This window comes from Trachypithecus francoisi, unplaced genomic scaffold, assembly GCF_009764315.1.
Source record: "Trachypithecus francoisi isolate TF-2019V2 unplaced genomic scaffold, Tfra_2.0 Lachesis_group5, whole genome shotgun sequence".
In the NCBI taxonomy this organism is placed as follows: Eukaryota; Metazoa; Chordata; class Mammalia; order Primates; family Cercopithecidae; genus Trachypithecus; species Trachypithecus francoisi.
In genome coordinates this window covers 123,904,376-123,919,170 of record NW_022681470.1, presented here as the reverse complement: position 1 = coordinate 123,919,170, position 14,795 = coordinate 123,904,376, and the positions used below count along the sequence as shown (strand labels likewise).

Genomic DNA, 14,795 nt, shown 5'->3' with positions numbered 1-14,795 from the left:
TAAATGTAACTGGCTTCTGTCATAATTCATATTTGTCACTCAAGGATAAGAAAACTTTATATTTTTCTGTATTTCCCTCACTCAAAGAGTGAGAATTAGACTGCACCATTAGACATATACATGCTGACATGCCTAATGCTGAGGCATTTTATTGACAAGCCATGTTATTTCCAAATTACACTAAAGAGTCCATGATCACTAAACAATACACATATTTGAGGAAACCTCTAAACGTCCCTGTTCCTCAATCTTCACTGACTCTAAAGTAACCAAATGTGACTGAAGTTTGTACTAGGGGAGGCAGCACAGGAGAAAGAAAACAATTACCCAAGAAATTAGGTCCAATATTAAATTCTTCATATTGGCTAAAAAATATGTCCAAGACCTAACCTTTCCAACCCTGTATCTTGAAGTAGATACATGATATTGGACCTCTACTCTCTTGATTTTCCAGTTTCATGAGTGTCAGCACTGCAGTATTTTGGCTCCTCTTTTGATGCATACAAAACCAAGCAATGGCCATAAAGGATTAACACGGAAACTTCTATGAATGCCAAAGTTCCCAATCCTTACATGGTATTAGCCGTGGTAAGTGAATCAATCCTGAAAAATTTGCATAATCTAATCACATATTACTTATTATTCCAACTCTTTGATAAATTTTGCCTAAACTTATGAGATAAACCTTCAAAGGCCTACGATTATAATATTTATCTAACTTGGAAGGTATTAGTCCCTGTAATGCTAGAAAGCCTTGGATGCTGACTCCCTCCAGTAAACGTTCATTCCACAATTACTTGTTGAACCTTTTATAGGTAGCACCCAATGTGCTAAACAGGGGGAAGGTAAATGTGACCCAGAGAGATGATCATGGCCCTTTCTCTCATGAAGCTCCAAGTCAATTAGTTTTAATATCATATAAAATTTTGGTTAATTGTAAGCTAATAATAAAATATTCAAACATTCAAACATTTGTTCTTCTAGTTTTAAATAAGACCAGACCCATTTGAGTTCTACTAAGCTCTACTGCAGTCAGGTTACCTACTATCTCAAGGATCTGTTGCTTCTTAACACTTTGGTAATCAAGATTCAGGCAGCTGAGCTCTGGCCTTCTAAGGTGCTATGTCTCTACTCTGATTCTGTGCTTCCTGTAATCTACTCACATTAACCAATAGCTCATTTTTTACTTAGCCCCTGACTAGCCTCTCTGCTTCCGATGCCACTCCACTATAGTCAATTCTAAGCAGAGTAGCCATTTTAAAATTTAAATCAGAGCTTGGCACTTCTCTGTTCAAAGGAGTCCAGTGATTTTTCTCTTTCAATGAGAGTAAAAGCTAAAGGTCTTGTGAATACCTACAATACATCATCTGGTCTGTCACATTTTCTGTTCTCTCTTACTTTATTCTGATGATATTGATGTTTTTTCTATTCCACAAATCCAGAAGGCTTCCTCAATAAAGTGTGAAGGCATTTAGCTTGGCCTGCAATGTTTATCTCCTGGATGCCTACTTTCTCTCAATTTCTTCATCTCTTTGTTCAAAAATCATCTCATCAGAGAGGTCTTCCAGGGCCACCCTGTTTAAAATGGCAAACCCTGCCTTCTCTTCCACCATACTTCTCCTCTCTCACACACTCACTATAGTCCTACATTAATTTTTCTCCACAGTTCTAACTACATTTCAATATACTATTTATGCGACAGTTTATTTGTTTAATTATTGGATATCTTCTCTCACTAGGTACAAAGGCCACGAGGGCATGAAATTCTAACTGGTTTGCTGACTGTTGTATCTAAATTGCCCAGAATAATACCTGGTATAACAGATGCTCAATAAATGTAGTTTGAATGAATGAATGAATGAATGAGTAAATAAATTCATACCACTACCCTCTTCTTACCTGGTCTCAGTTTGTTTGCGTCTTAGTTCTACCTAAGACAGAAGAAATAGCCACCATTCATTTCCAGTGACTCTTGCAAATGGAAGATGACTACGATATAAAATATGAAGTAAACTGATATTGCCAATCAGGGTCATCTTCCCCTTCCAACCCTCAAGAAGTCACCTTTAGTAATGAAAACTTTTCTAACACTGGAATTAGAAGGATAAGACTTAGTATTTAAAATGTTTAGCTCAAAACCTATTTCTCAAGTACAAATTATGTGCCAGGTCCTGTGCTACGCACTGGAATACAAAGATCTAAATTTTTCTTTATATGTGTAAAAAAACCATGATTATACTAATTATTGCCTAAGACAGAATTCCAGAAAAAAAAAAAACTTATGATCATAAGACTATCTTGGATTTTATATATAAAAAAAAAAGTCTAAAAAGGGTAGATTGGATGGAGAAAAGTCCAGAGAATAAACGTGGCATTTGAAACTCAGCCATGAACCAGTGGTGACCCTGATATTTTGGTAAGATTAATTTATAATGTGAGTAATCTACATATGACAAATTACCTATTGACTACAGCTATAATTCTTGCCTAGTACAGAGATTCCAAACGTGTTCAGGCATTCCGAAGTAAGTCAAGTTCATGATACTGATTTGATTAAAATGAGTAATTTATCTTTCTATAAATACATTTGGTTCTTGTTCTCAGAACTAATATTCTTCATAAGGTATTATATTTCTCTAATAGCATTAAAATTTGAGAAGTCTGTAGTATATGTAAATAGCTGATAACTCACCCAAGACTAGTCACCAGTCACTGGTAAGAATGAAAAGATTTTAAACAAGCTATTTTTAGTGTGTTAACCAATCACTAATTTTGAGTAGTACTTATCTTAGGGCTCTTTAAAAATATACATGACACCCTTTCCTTTCTGTTTGCTTCACAAATAATGAACTGACTGAAAGTATAACCAAGGTATACATCTTAGAATGCAGCTTGTAATTGGTTTACGGAAAATCCCAAATATGTCTTATTACCACATTCTTCTAATATGCATACATTTTGTGAAGAGTACCTACTATTCAGGATATAGAAGACTTAGCACTTTCCATTGCTACTAGTTAAATAGAATAAATTTCAAACATATTAATACTAACAAGAAGCACTTGAATATTGACAAAGAATAAATTTCTCATTTTATCTAAATCACTATTTCAAATTTTCTTTTACTTGGAATGTCTGAATTAGAAAAGAAACAATTATGTGTAGCCCCAAAATTTTTAAACTTGAATCTGACAATTTCAACATTCTAGTGATTTAAACATTAACAGTTTAATCTCCTGAAATCTGTTGGAGTACAACTCCATATTTTCTGAAGGTTCCATTTTACCTCCTCAGGGACAGCTCTTATATTAACAAAGCCTTTTCTGAAGACGACGAACACACGGCGAGCTCCACAACGTAGAGCGGATGTTGCACAGTCAAAGGCAGTGTCTCCAGCTCCAAGTACAATCACGACTCCCCGTATCGATGGCAATGGAGAGTGACAAGCGCACATTCCTGAATGATGAAAGGAAAACCCCATTTTCAAGTAGAGAAACCATTTCTGCATGACAGCTCAAAAGATACTTGTACTCAAAGCAGTGTAAAATTGCATCTTGCAGTTTTCCAGGATGAAGTGTCACTATCAAATTATTCTGCTTCATTGAAAGACAGTTTTATTCCCATTTTAAAAATACGCTCATATATGTAATTTCATAGTCAGTACCTTTAGTTTCTTTTTTCTTCTAGGATTCCTACAACACATTTTCAGGAGTTTAGGTCATAACAGACTGGAATCAATCAATTAAAACTCTCTTTGTCAAAATTGTGATATCTATCTTTAACTTAGCATAATTAAGTTTCTTTTTGCTAGAAGTAAAAAGTGATCCTCATGATCTGTGTTAACTGTTTGCAATATTTCATTATAATACATTTTTAATATATTACCTTATATAATTTCTAACACATACCTCTGTTATATATTTTGTTAACTTTGAATATTAACATGCTGAATAAGTGTCCTTTATGTAACTGAAGAATTTCTGAGAACTATTTTCTTGAAATAGTTCAAATAAACCTTTCTCCCTTTCACTGCTTTCCTCGGGTTTGGTTTGTAAAATTGGGCAGTAAAAGAAATATGATTTTCTAAGCATCCATTTCTCAAGGTCATCTCTATTAAGATTTGGTGTCCACATGAAGATCCTTGTAAAAAAGTAAAATATAAGTATTCTTTATGTGTTAGGTAGCACTGTATAATCAGATTAAATAAATAAAATAGTGTTCATAAGATACTATTGTTTAAATTGTTTAAATAAAAGTGTTCATAAGATAAATTACTATAATTTTTAAAATGGTACCAAGAATAGAATAAATCTATAATTTCAATAAGTGTAATCATTTTGCTCCGAAGATTTTGTATTTGGGACACTCTGTAATTTTCAAATATCAGCTAGGTGCACTATGACCTTCCTCAGAAAGCGTTTCAGACATACAAACATCCAGTTCTACTGGGAGGAAGAAGGTGGAGAAGGCATGCAACTTTAGCTGTAAACTTCTGAAAAATAATTTAACATAGAACGTCTCTTACTGTTTCAAGTTCTGGGAGAAGCCTAAAAGTTTGTATCATTTCTACATGTAATTACTGTAGGAATAGCTGTGGCTCAGACCTCTTTAAAAACATATGTTTGAAGGATTTAGATTATCTAGCTTTAGATAAAATATTACAATTTTCTCCTAAGACAATGACTCCGGTCAAGCCAAAGCAAGGTACAGCCTTCATTCAGGTGGTTCTTCTTGGGGTGTATAAAGTGATAGGGTATCTCTCAAAGTATTTTATTTTAACTTCATAAAATAACTGTTTACGACAAGACAGTCAAAATTTCTGCCTGTGTAGGTACAAATCATGTAAGATATGTGATGATTCATCCTATTTTAAAATAGTTCCCAAGCTGAAGGTAATGCCATTTCTTTGAAAAACATCTTCCAATGTTTGTTAAGGACTTGCTTACCTTGAAGCAATTTTTCATGATGTAGTTTAGACATACATATATTACAGTGAAAATTCCTTATGATGATGCTTTATTGGAAGAATGAACAAACAGATGATTCTGGCAAACTGTTATATCTGGACTTTTTTTAAAAACACTTTACATTGGGGTATTAGGCAAGGATGGGTGTGAGATCTGAACAATGTGCTGCTGAGCTTGATCTTGATATTGATTTATAATACATAAAATAGCATACTCACTATTAAGCATAAAAGACAATATGTTATACCTGCTTTACTGCCTTTGGCTACAAGTGGCAAAAAGTCTTTGGATGTGTAAAACCCCTGGTCCTGCGTCAGGCCTTGGAAGATGGTATCCTTATTGGGTTCTGGCAAACCTAATTAATCAAATTTATAAAATGTCATTAACAGGAGGAGGAGCTTTTCTTACCAGATATTAAAACAAAAAAGAAAACTTTGATCTTTGAAACAATGTTGTTCTTACACGAAAACATCTGTAAGCAAATCTAAAATATACATAACACAGTCTAACAGATCTCAGAGTGTATCTTGTATATCTTTAATATATAACCAAGTATACATCATAAATCACACATTAATGTATACCTATAAATATATGGAAACATACCATGTATATACACACATAAACATATGTAACATTATAGGGAAAATCAGGTTATATTCTTTCCTCGTGTCACAAATAAGTCAGTTTCAGTTATATTAAAGTACTAAATATAAAAAAAAACCTTTAAAAATGGGTACACATTTATCTAATTCCTGAATAAGTAAATTCATTTCTTTTTTAATGAAGGAAAAAAGTTAAAGGAAAAAATAATGTGTTTTGCCACAATAATTCAACCACTGCTAAATTTCAAAAATATAAATGAATTAAAATGAAAATTATTAACCAGGAAAATGTTTTAATAATTAAATGTTTTTACTGTATAAAAAGTTTCTCAAAATCAGTAAGGAACATACTAGCTTTTCAATGGAAACATAAAGAATAATAAAAATTGGGAGAAGAAAAAAATATAAATCACTTGAAAGCACTAAAAATATTAACTCCATTAAGTCATTAAACTGCAAATTAAAAGAATAAAATTATAACTTCCCTATAAAAAGAAAAATATTCAAGAAAATTAAACTATACAGCAAGGGTAGACATGGAACTTGTCATACTCTTTTGGTGGAAATATACATTGGTGTTCAATATCTAGAAAACAGTTTTAAATCTATGTTAAGAAAACACTGACACATGCAAATAAAGGTTTAATGCACAAAAATGATTAATACAGAAAGAGTAAAATAAGATGAGAGAATACCAGAATGCCAGGCAAATGAAGAAATAAGTTTTACCATATAAAAGAAAAAGACAACAAAACGACGAATATTCGAGAAACATGGTATAAGATTGTAATCAAAATACACTCTTAAACAAACCTGTAGGATTCAAAACTCTGTATAATTCAAATTTTGTTAAAAAAGTATTAATATAAACCATGTAATCGAAACAGAGATCACTTCTAGTGGTGGTATTAAGGATATTCCAATTTTTATTATTTCCTTATTTTCCAAATTTTCTACATTGTGCATATATCAATTATAGATTAGTAAATTCTTACCAAAACCTCGAAAGGAAAATGAGTAGCAGAGTACATTTTTTCCAAAGTGTAAATGAAGCAAATCTTACAGCAGTCACCCCATCCAAGGCAAGTAGAGAAATTATTCATCTCAATTCCATAAAAGCAGGGGGAAATACGTAGTTTTATTTTATTACTAAGACTCTTTCTACCAATGGGTCATTCTAGAGAGGTAGGAGTTTATTTTACAACGAAATGAAGGGCAATGGACATTTGCTGGTAGATACAGAGTAATAAGCATAGCTCAAGGATGACTTTTGTCATATGAGATAAGGTGGATGCCATATCCGATCTGAAAGCTGAAGGTTTTTGTGGGTTGTGTGCAATCAGCAACAAACTACCATTGTCTCTTCAGATTAAACCAAACATTTTTCTTCTCCATCCAGCACCCCCCGAATCTCCTTTTCCAGAACATTTGCTTATAAATTATTTTAAAAGACCTTTTGCTTTCAAAATGATTTCCATTAAGTAGTAGGATAGTTAGGGGAGCCACCTCACCTGCCTCTGCCTCAGCTTCTCTGTAAAGGAAATAGGGATAAGAATGTTTCTTCCTTTTATGATATAAAAAGGTAAATTAGTAACAGAAATGATTATATAAATCATTTAGATTTATATAATCTAAATGATTTATATATGTGATTCTTTTAGAAAACCTGGGGTGGAGGGATGAGGTTGATAAAAATAGCTGAATATGTTCTTGAAGGCTCTCTAATGACAAAATGATTTCTTCTCAAATCTATTAAAAGAAGACTGAAGTAAGGGCAACATTTGACTATTCAAACCAACATATACATATGCTACATATGATTAGTTTTTCTTTGCAGGTTATTTAGCCACACCCCAGGTCACACATAGATACTCAAGGTCCACGGAGCCCTCCTCCTCTACCTGGGTGACAGGTGATCCCTTCTGGCCAAGGACAGTGCATCTGAAGGTTTCCTTGTGGGTACTTTGATAGCCTATGCTAATCATAATGCTGTGGGATAATGAGAAGCAGGGATTTTGCCAGCAGACAGACTTTGGTATGAATCTTTCCTCTCTCATTTACCAGTTCTGTGATCTTGTATAAGTTCCTGTGAAGGTTAGGTTTAGGTGTCAACTTGGCTAGGCTATAATACCCGTTAATCAAACACTAAGGTAGGTGTTGCTGGGAAAGCCTTTTGTTGATGTGATTAATATCTACAACCACTTGACTTTAAGGAGATTGCCTCAATAATGTGGGTAGGCCCTATCCAATCAATTAATCAAAAGGCCTTAAGAACAAAATTGTGGTTTCCCTGAGAAAGAAGAAATTCTGTCTTAAGTCTGCACAATCAGCTCCTACTTGGGAGCTCCAGTCTCCTGTCCTGCCCTAAGGAGTTGGACTTACCAGCTCCCATAATTAAATAGCCCAATTCTCTAAAATAAGTCATCTCTATCAATCCATCTGTCCATCCTACTAATTATGTTTTTCTGGAGAATCCTGAAATTGAGTTTCTTAATCTGATCTGATTTTCCACTACTTCATTTATAAAAAGAGAGATAATAATTATACTTCTCTCATGGATGTGAGACTTTAAAAAAAATACTAAAAAATATTATAAAATTATAAAAATATTAAAAATATTATATCTATACAGATAAATCATATTATATATAATTGAGACCTGGCACATCATGAATACTCATTAAACATTAGCTATTAATATTAAGAGAGGTTTATTCTGTAATTTGTCAATTATTTCATACCTCATATTGCATGGCATGGAAGGAATAGAGCTTAAATCAAAATAAAGTATTAAACCTTAGCAAATGTAAATAAAGTTCTACAAGGAAAGAAAAATGAGGCAACCTTAAGTGAAAAATGAAAGAAAATGAAACTTGCAAATACTCATCTATCAAAGGAAGACTTCTCTGAGAGTAGGTGGCATATTAATAAATAAGGTATGTGTCTATACCAGGATGATTTCAAAATGACACTGAAATGACTTTTTAATTCGCCTTTCAGTGTGAAAAAGAGAGTTTATGAATAAAGATGAATTGACAAAGATTTGACAAACAAAACAGGTCAGCGTAGTAGATACGTATAGTTTTTGTCTTTCAAGGAGGCCAGATAGTTTGTTTCTTTAGAAAAGTTATTTAAGTTGTTGGTGTTTTAGCATGCATTTATACAAAGGAACGCCTCCTTAAGAATTATTTTTAAATGGTGATTTTCAAGTTCTCTGAAAAAGAAGGGAGGGAGGATGTGAGGGAGGAAAGAAGGAAAGAAGGAAGGAAGGAAAGAAGGAAGGAAGGGAGGGAGGGAGGGAGGGAGGGAAGAAGGATCCTGCTTATGTTACAAAAAATTTAAATTAACTTTTATCGACTACAGACACTACTAAATGCCTGGCCCTCCGGTGATTATTATATAACCCATTTTAATTCTCAAAATAATTGTATGAGACAACTGATGTTATTATCCACATTTTAAATATGAGGAAATTGAGGCATATAGGGATTAAATAACTGCTGAAGGATCACAGAACATGTAAGCAGCAGTGCCAATTTCTAACATGGACACTGGTTGTAGAGTCTATGTTATAAGTTCAAAATGGCTGCTTTTTTCATGTGTAAGGTTATAACTAGGCCAGGTTATAATGTGAAGCTACATAACCAGTTGTATCTAAAGTAATCATTCAACATGTATGTATTAAGTTTCTCTACAAGACTGCAGATACGCACACCTCACAGGATGTGTCTGCAGCCAGGTTCCAATCTAGGGACAGAGAAAGGACCGGCTGCTTCTCTTGTGGGCATTTTTGTTTTGTGCTTATTTTCTCCAGTACAATTCCTTTCTGAAATGTTTTCCTTCTTAAGTGAACTCCTCTTGGGTATATGCTGGTTATTTTTCACTATTTGATATTCTTTGAAATGTGTATCCTTGCTTTGTTGCCAAAGCACCTCCCTCTGGAACAACTACAGAATAAATAGCAGCAGTATATATAGTAAATTCTTTCCTTGTGCTCACATAAAGTTTTGTACAACTTCAGTTAATATGAACAAGATATTAGATGTTCTGTTACATATTAAAATCTAGTAAGTAATAAAGGAGAAAAAAAAGTTTTTAAGGCTTACTTTCATAGCTATGGTAGGGCATGTTTAAGAATTACTCAGATTCTATAATGTTTGCTTGTGTTACTTCACCAAGCCACTTGTTTAGTGTTAACTGAATGATGCAAACACTTGTGCGATGCTTCTTGTTCTTGAAAGGATTCACTTGAATGACAGCTAAGCCATCATGAGAAAGACAGTCATCTTTGGAGACAGCCTCACAAATCCCAGGAGTGAAGAAGATAGCACAGACCACTGAGAAACTACCTCAGGTCCCTGGCCAAAGGTTGTGGCTCACAGAAATGAGTGGTGCTGGCCGGTCACAGTGGCTCATGCCAGTAATCCCAGTACTTTGGGAGGCCAAGGTGGGTGGATCACTTGAGGTCAGGAATTCGAGATCAGCCTGACCCACGGCGAAAACCCATCTCTACTAAAAATACAAAAATTAGCTGGGCGTGTTGGCTCATGCCTGTAATCCCAGCTATTCCAGAGGCTTAGGCACAAGAGTCGCTGCACCTGGAAGACGGAGGTTGCAGTGAGCTGAGATTGAACCACTGCACTCCAGCCTGGGTGACAGAGTGAGACTCTGTCTCAAAAAAAACAAAAACAAAAAGAAATGGACAATGCTCTAGTATACTGAACTCTAAAGGAAGACCAATTCTTATTATTTCACACAGGGGCTTTTTCAATGAGACTTTGGTAGACAAAACAACACTGATTATGTCACTACTCTCAAGTTCTCTGGATGAAATCAGCAAAATGTAGCTGATGGCAAATATCATAAGTTTTTCACCTTCCAAAGTACTTTTGTATGTGAGATCTCACATGTTATGTTACCCAGTCCTTATTTTCTAATGCTGGCTTGGGAATGGTGCTGCATTAGGGACAATATTCAAATATACAGATTACACATGTATTTATAGAATAAACCAGGCTAACGTCCCCCTCTGTCTTAGTAAAAGAAAAATCCATGTAACAACTTTTGTCTTTATTTTTGTTTATTAAATCTTATAAAATATCTTAAGGCCAACTGACCTATTTCTACAATTATTTGTAAACAGTATACTGGATAGGACTAAAATCTCTGAAGTCGGACTTCCTGCATTCCAATTCTAATTCCAGCACTTACTAGCTATTATGACCTTGGCCAAATAAATTACTCTTTCTGGGCAACAGCGGCCTCATCATAGAACTGTTGGGAGAATTAACACAAAAAACAGGTATATAAAGCTCTTTTCATAGATGTTAAATAAATGTTTCCTTTTATTTTCATTTGCTTCCTTAAAGCCTTTCCTTGATTTAATGAAGTGATACATTTGAGTAGATATAAGTTAAATGATCATCTAATCCATGATATACCCAGTTAATATTATTACACATTTCAGTGGTCAGTATTAGATAGGTAGTATCACAGTCCATGAAACTTAGCATCTTTGGCTAAAATGAAAGGTTACAGCCACATAAGAGTATTATTCTAACTTCATTCATTCTATAGACTACAATGAACTCTAACTACATGAGCATCAAAACAAGGAAAGTATTAATAGCAAGATAAAGCCTACTCCTGTTCAAAGTGTCATTCAAATTGGAGCATTAAGAACAAAATCATGTCTCAGACAGCACTGACCTAAGAGTCTAAAGAACTGGGTTCTAATCTCATTATTTCCATTTTCTAACTGTACTTGAATAAAATTACTTAATCCTGTGGCTCTCAAATTCCTTAATTTTAGAATGCAGACAACTCTGCTAACTATATAGGGTTCTTCTGAAAATTAAGTAGAAAAGTGCATATAAAGCATTCTGGTAAATCTAAGATAACATTAAAATGTAAGCCATTATTATTGTCTTGGGTAAAATATAAGAACTATGGGGGAAAAAGGCTTACATGATAAAGAGATTCATACTAAACACTTTCAAATAAAGAAGATATTGCAATTAATCATATATAGCCATTTGGGTGGCTATATACAGGATGTGTAAAAGTAGGTAGAAAATCATAAATATATGTTATCTATGTATGTATGTGTTTATATGTGTATTAGAGAAGATAAGCTATTCCTGATTCAAGCCCTAGCAGTTGAGATGACAATATGGAAGTAAAATATTCCTTTCAAGGGCTTAACTAAGCATGTTGCAATTCCACAATGGATTATAAAATGTTTCATCTGTCACTTAAAGATCACTCAAAGGATTTATGTCTTACTTCTAAGGGACAATAGTGCCATATGGGTTATCATACTAGGATCTATATATTGATAAGAAAGAGAATAGATCAATGATGGCCTATTGTGGTTGTTTTATCAATAAAACTCCCCATCTTCTTCCCTATGTGCCGCTGTAAATACGTTTTGTACTGAGTGTTCAGACTGAATTTAGAAAAAAAGTGGAGCGATTCAATATAATACATATAAAATTAGATCACCATGCATCACAATAATATTCATTTCATTGATTTTTGAAATCCCCATTAAACATCTGTTTCATATAACTGATGTCTATATTTTCTCTAAATGTGACCACACACATTAATTGTGTGTATCACACAATTGGTTAGAGAATAACAAGAAGATTTTAAAAAATGTTATGAATGGAGACACCATTTCAAATAATTTTTCCCATTACACAAGATTTTTTTTTGTACAGCAGTACATAACAATAAGTCCAGAACAAAGTGGATTATGGAGTATTATTATATAATATTGAAATCCTGATGCATGCTCAACTTCTCTTTTTATTTAATGTATAAAACAGTACAATTTTAAAAAGCACTAGAAAAGAGAAAATAACCAAAGAATTTTTATGAAGTTATAAAGTATTTCAATTGGTTTCTATACTTCATGTAGAAAACACACAAATTTTATCATGCCAATGTAATTACTTCATATAACTTCATATGAGAATTTACTATCAGACTCCAATTTAGAACATCTACAGGTGAGAAAGGATATGAACATATTCTTTACAACAAAGCAATGCATGTATTAAGAAGTATAAGTACACATGAAATGAATTGAATTTGAAAGGTTGAAATTCTTATACAGGATTTTTTTATCTGTAATAAATGTCCAGTGATCTAATATAAACAAAATGAGAATATGGGTTCACCATGCATTTTCGGTCTCATATTTTTTACTTCCTTTATATATCTGGAAAAAATATATACAGAGATTTTATTTTGCTTAGTAAAATAATGGTTTTCTTTACAGAAATGGACAAAATATCCTTGAGTATACTGTAGTTTCATAACAAATTACGTATATACTTAGGATCTGTTGCAACTTTTCTTCTATCTATAGGACATTATGACACAATCAGAACAACAAACCCTTTGAACATAAAAAAAGAAGTACATTTTGTTTCATTACTATTTTATAATATTCCAATTTGCTTATAATTAGTAGAAGTTATTGTAATAATTGAAATTATACTTTAATGTAAGTATTTGGTTTAGTTAAAACATTTCTAGAAAAGATGTTAATGTAATTTCATATTTCAGCCATACATTTATCCTCATTACTCTGCTTTATGTTATTATTTATTAAAGTATACTTTGTCTCTTGAGCCTTTTCTCTTCTCTTTTTCTTTATTTCCCTCCCTTCTATTTTCTCTGTTTCTTTTTCTCATTTGGCTTTTATTATAAAATAATTTCCTTAAATTTTAATCTCCACATTGTGAAGTAAGGGTAAGCAAAAATCTCAAACAATATGCCTCAGGCAAAAATTTTTTTCCTCAATGATTGGAGTTCTTAGATAGTGTTAAGAAATTACTGTTTAGGACTGTGTAAGTATACTATACCCGAAAGTAAAGAAATCATTAATAATAAAATACTAAAAAGGAACAGTTATATTACAAAATAAATCTACCAGGCTTATAAAGAAAACAAATTTGCAACAGCCACCTGCTGTGGAGATGAGGCAGTAATCTCAACAGCAGGAAATAAAAGGGAAGAGAGGAGAAAAATACAAAAGCACAGACATTAAAAAAGTAATTAAAACACTTATCTCCATCGACATACATAACGGAAAAAAACCCTCAACCAACCACCTAAAAACATACTCTATTGAACTGCACAGTAGGAAACAGCATTAAAGCTGCCACCATAAACACACATTCTGTAGAAGGAAGAAGACCCCTTTAAAAATGTAATCTCAAAAGTATTACTAATGTGTTAATCACCAGTAAATGTACCTCACATTCATTGCATTAGTTACTTTCTGGAAGGTGTTTTTAAAAATTGTACTTTTACATTTTTTACTCAAGTAAATTCTTAAATACAGGCACTGAAAACCCCTTTATCAGTAATTGTTCTAGCAAATTATATAATCACATTGTGAGACTGAAATATTCTCTATTTGAAAAACTTTATGTAATAATTGTTAAGATACCATGCATTTTGATAATGCATTTAAACAATTTCCTTTGAAATAAACTAGCCTTTGCTATAGTACTGGAATAAAATGAGGTGAAACACAATGTATGAATTAGGGTCATGGATTAAAACGAAAATGAAAGCTAAACATCATTCTGAATTACTCATGTATGCTCTGGCCTTCAGAGCTCTGCAAAGTGAAACAATGCAAGACTGAGGAAGCAAGTGGCAGGCTTTAAAATAAAGAACATGTAGCCAATGCGCTTGTGACTCTCTTAGCTGCTGGAACTTGTTTTCTACATCTATGTGATTTTCTCCAAGCATATATGTGAAACAATGCAGAGCTGCTCAATTCAGAATGATATGATCTCCCTAATGAGCTCTTGACTCTGTTACTTATATAGCTATAAATCGAAGCATAAATAATTAAACTTAAAGCCTCAGTTTCCTCATCGTTAAAATGAGAAGTTACAAAACCGTATTTCCATACTGAACTGTTATGTGGACAAGTAAACATAAAATAGCTCTGTACTACTGAAAGAACTTAATTTTATAGGTAGAAAATTTAATTCACAAACATGGATACTTGTCATGCTACCATATAATTATTTTATCTGGTATCATTTCAATTCTCCATTTTCCTCTTTAAATGATAAACTTCTGTGAAAATTTATTTTATTTTACTCTGTCATTACTGTAATTTTATGTTTTCCAAAAAATTACTGTTCTCAATAGATTTTTACAAGAAACATGTTAGATATTAGAAAATGTT

General features: G+C 32.9%; 1 protein-coding gene across 5 annotated transcripts in view; it reads right to left on the bottom strand.

The window, feature by feature from the left end:
- The window catches only part of DPYD (dihydropyrimidine dehydrogenase), an 881,134-nt gene that overhangs the window by 524,564 nt on the left and 341,775 nt on the right, over nt 1-14,795 (bottom strand). For all 5 annotated transcript variants that reach the window (XM_033199100.1, XM_033199098.1, XM_033199103.1 and 2 more), the window contains 2 exons: nt 5,215-5,322; nt 3,287-3,456 (listed from right to left, as the gene is read on the bottom strand). In XM_033199100.1, the coding sequence (XP_033054991.1) occupies nt 3,287-3,456; nt 5,215-5,322 (278 nt within the window). The remainder of the gene's footprint in view (nt 1-3,286; nt 3,457-5,214; nt 5,323-14,795) is intronic.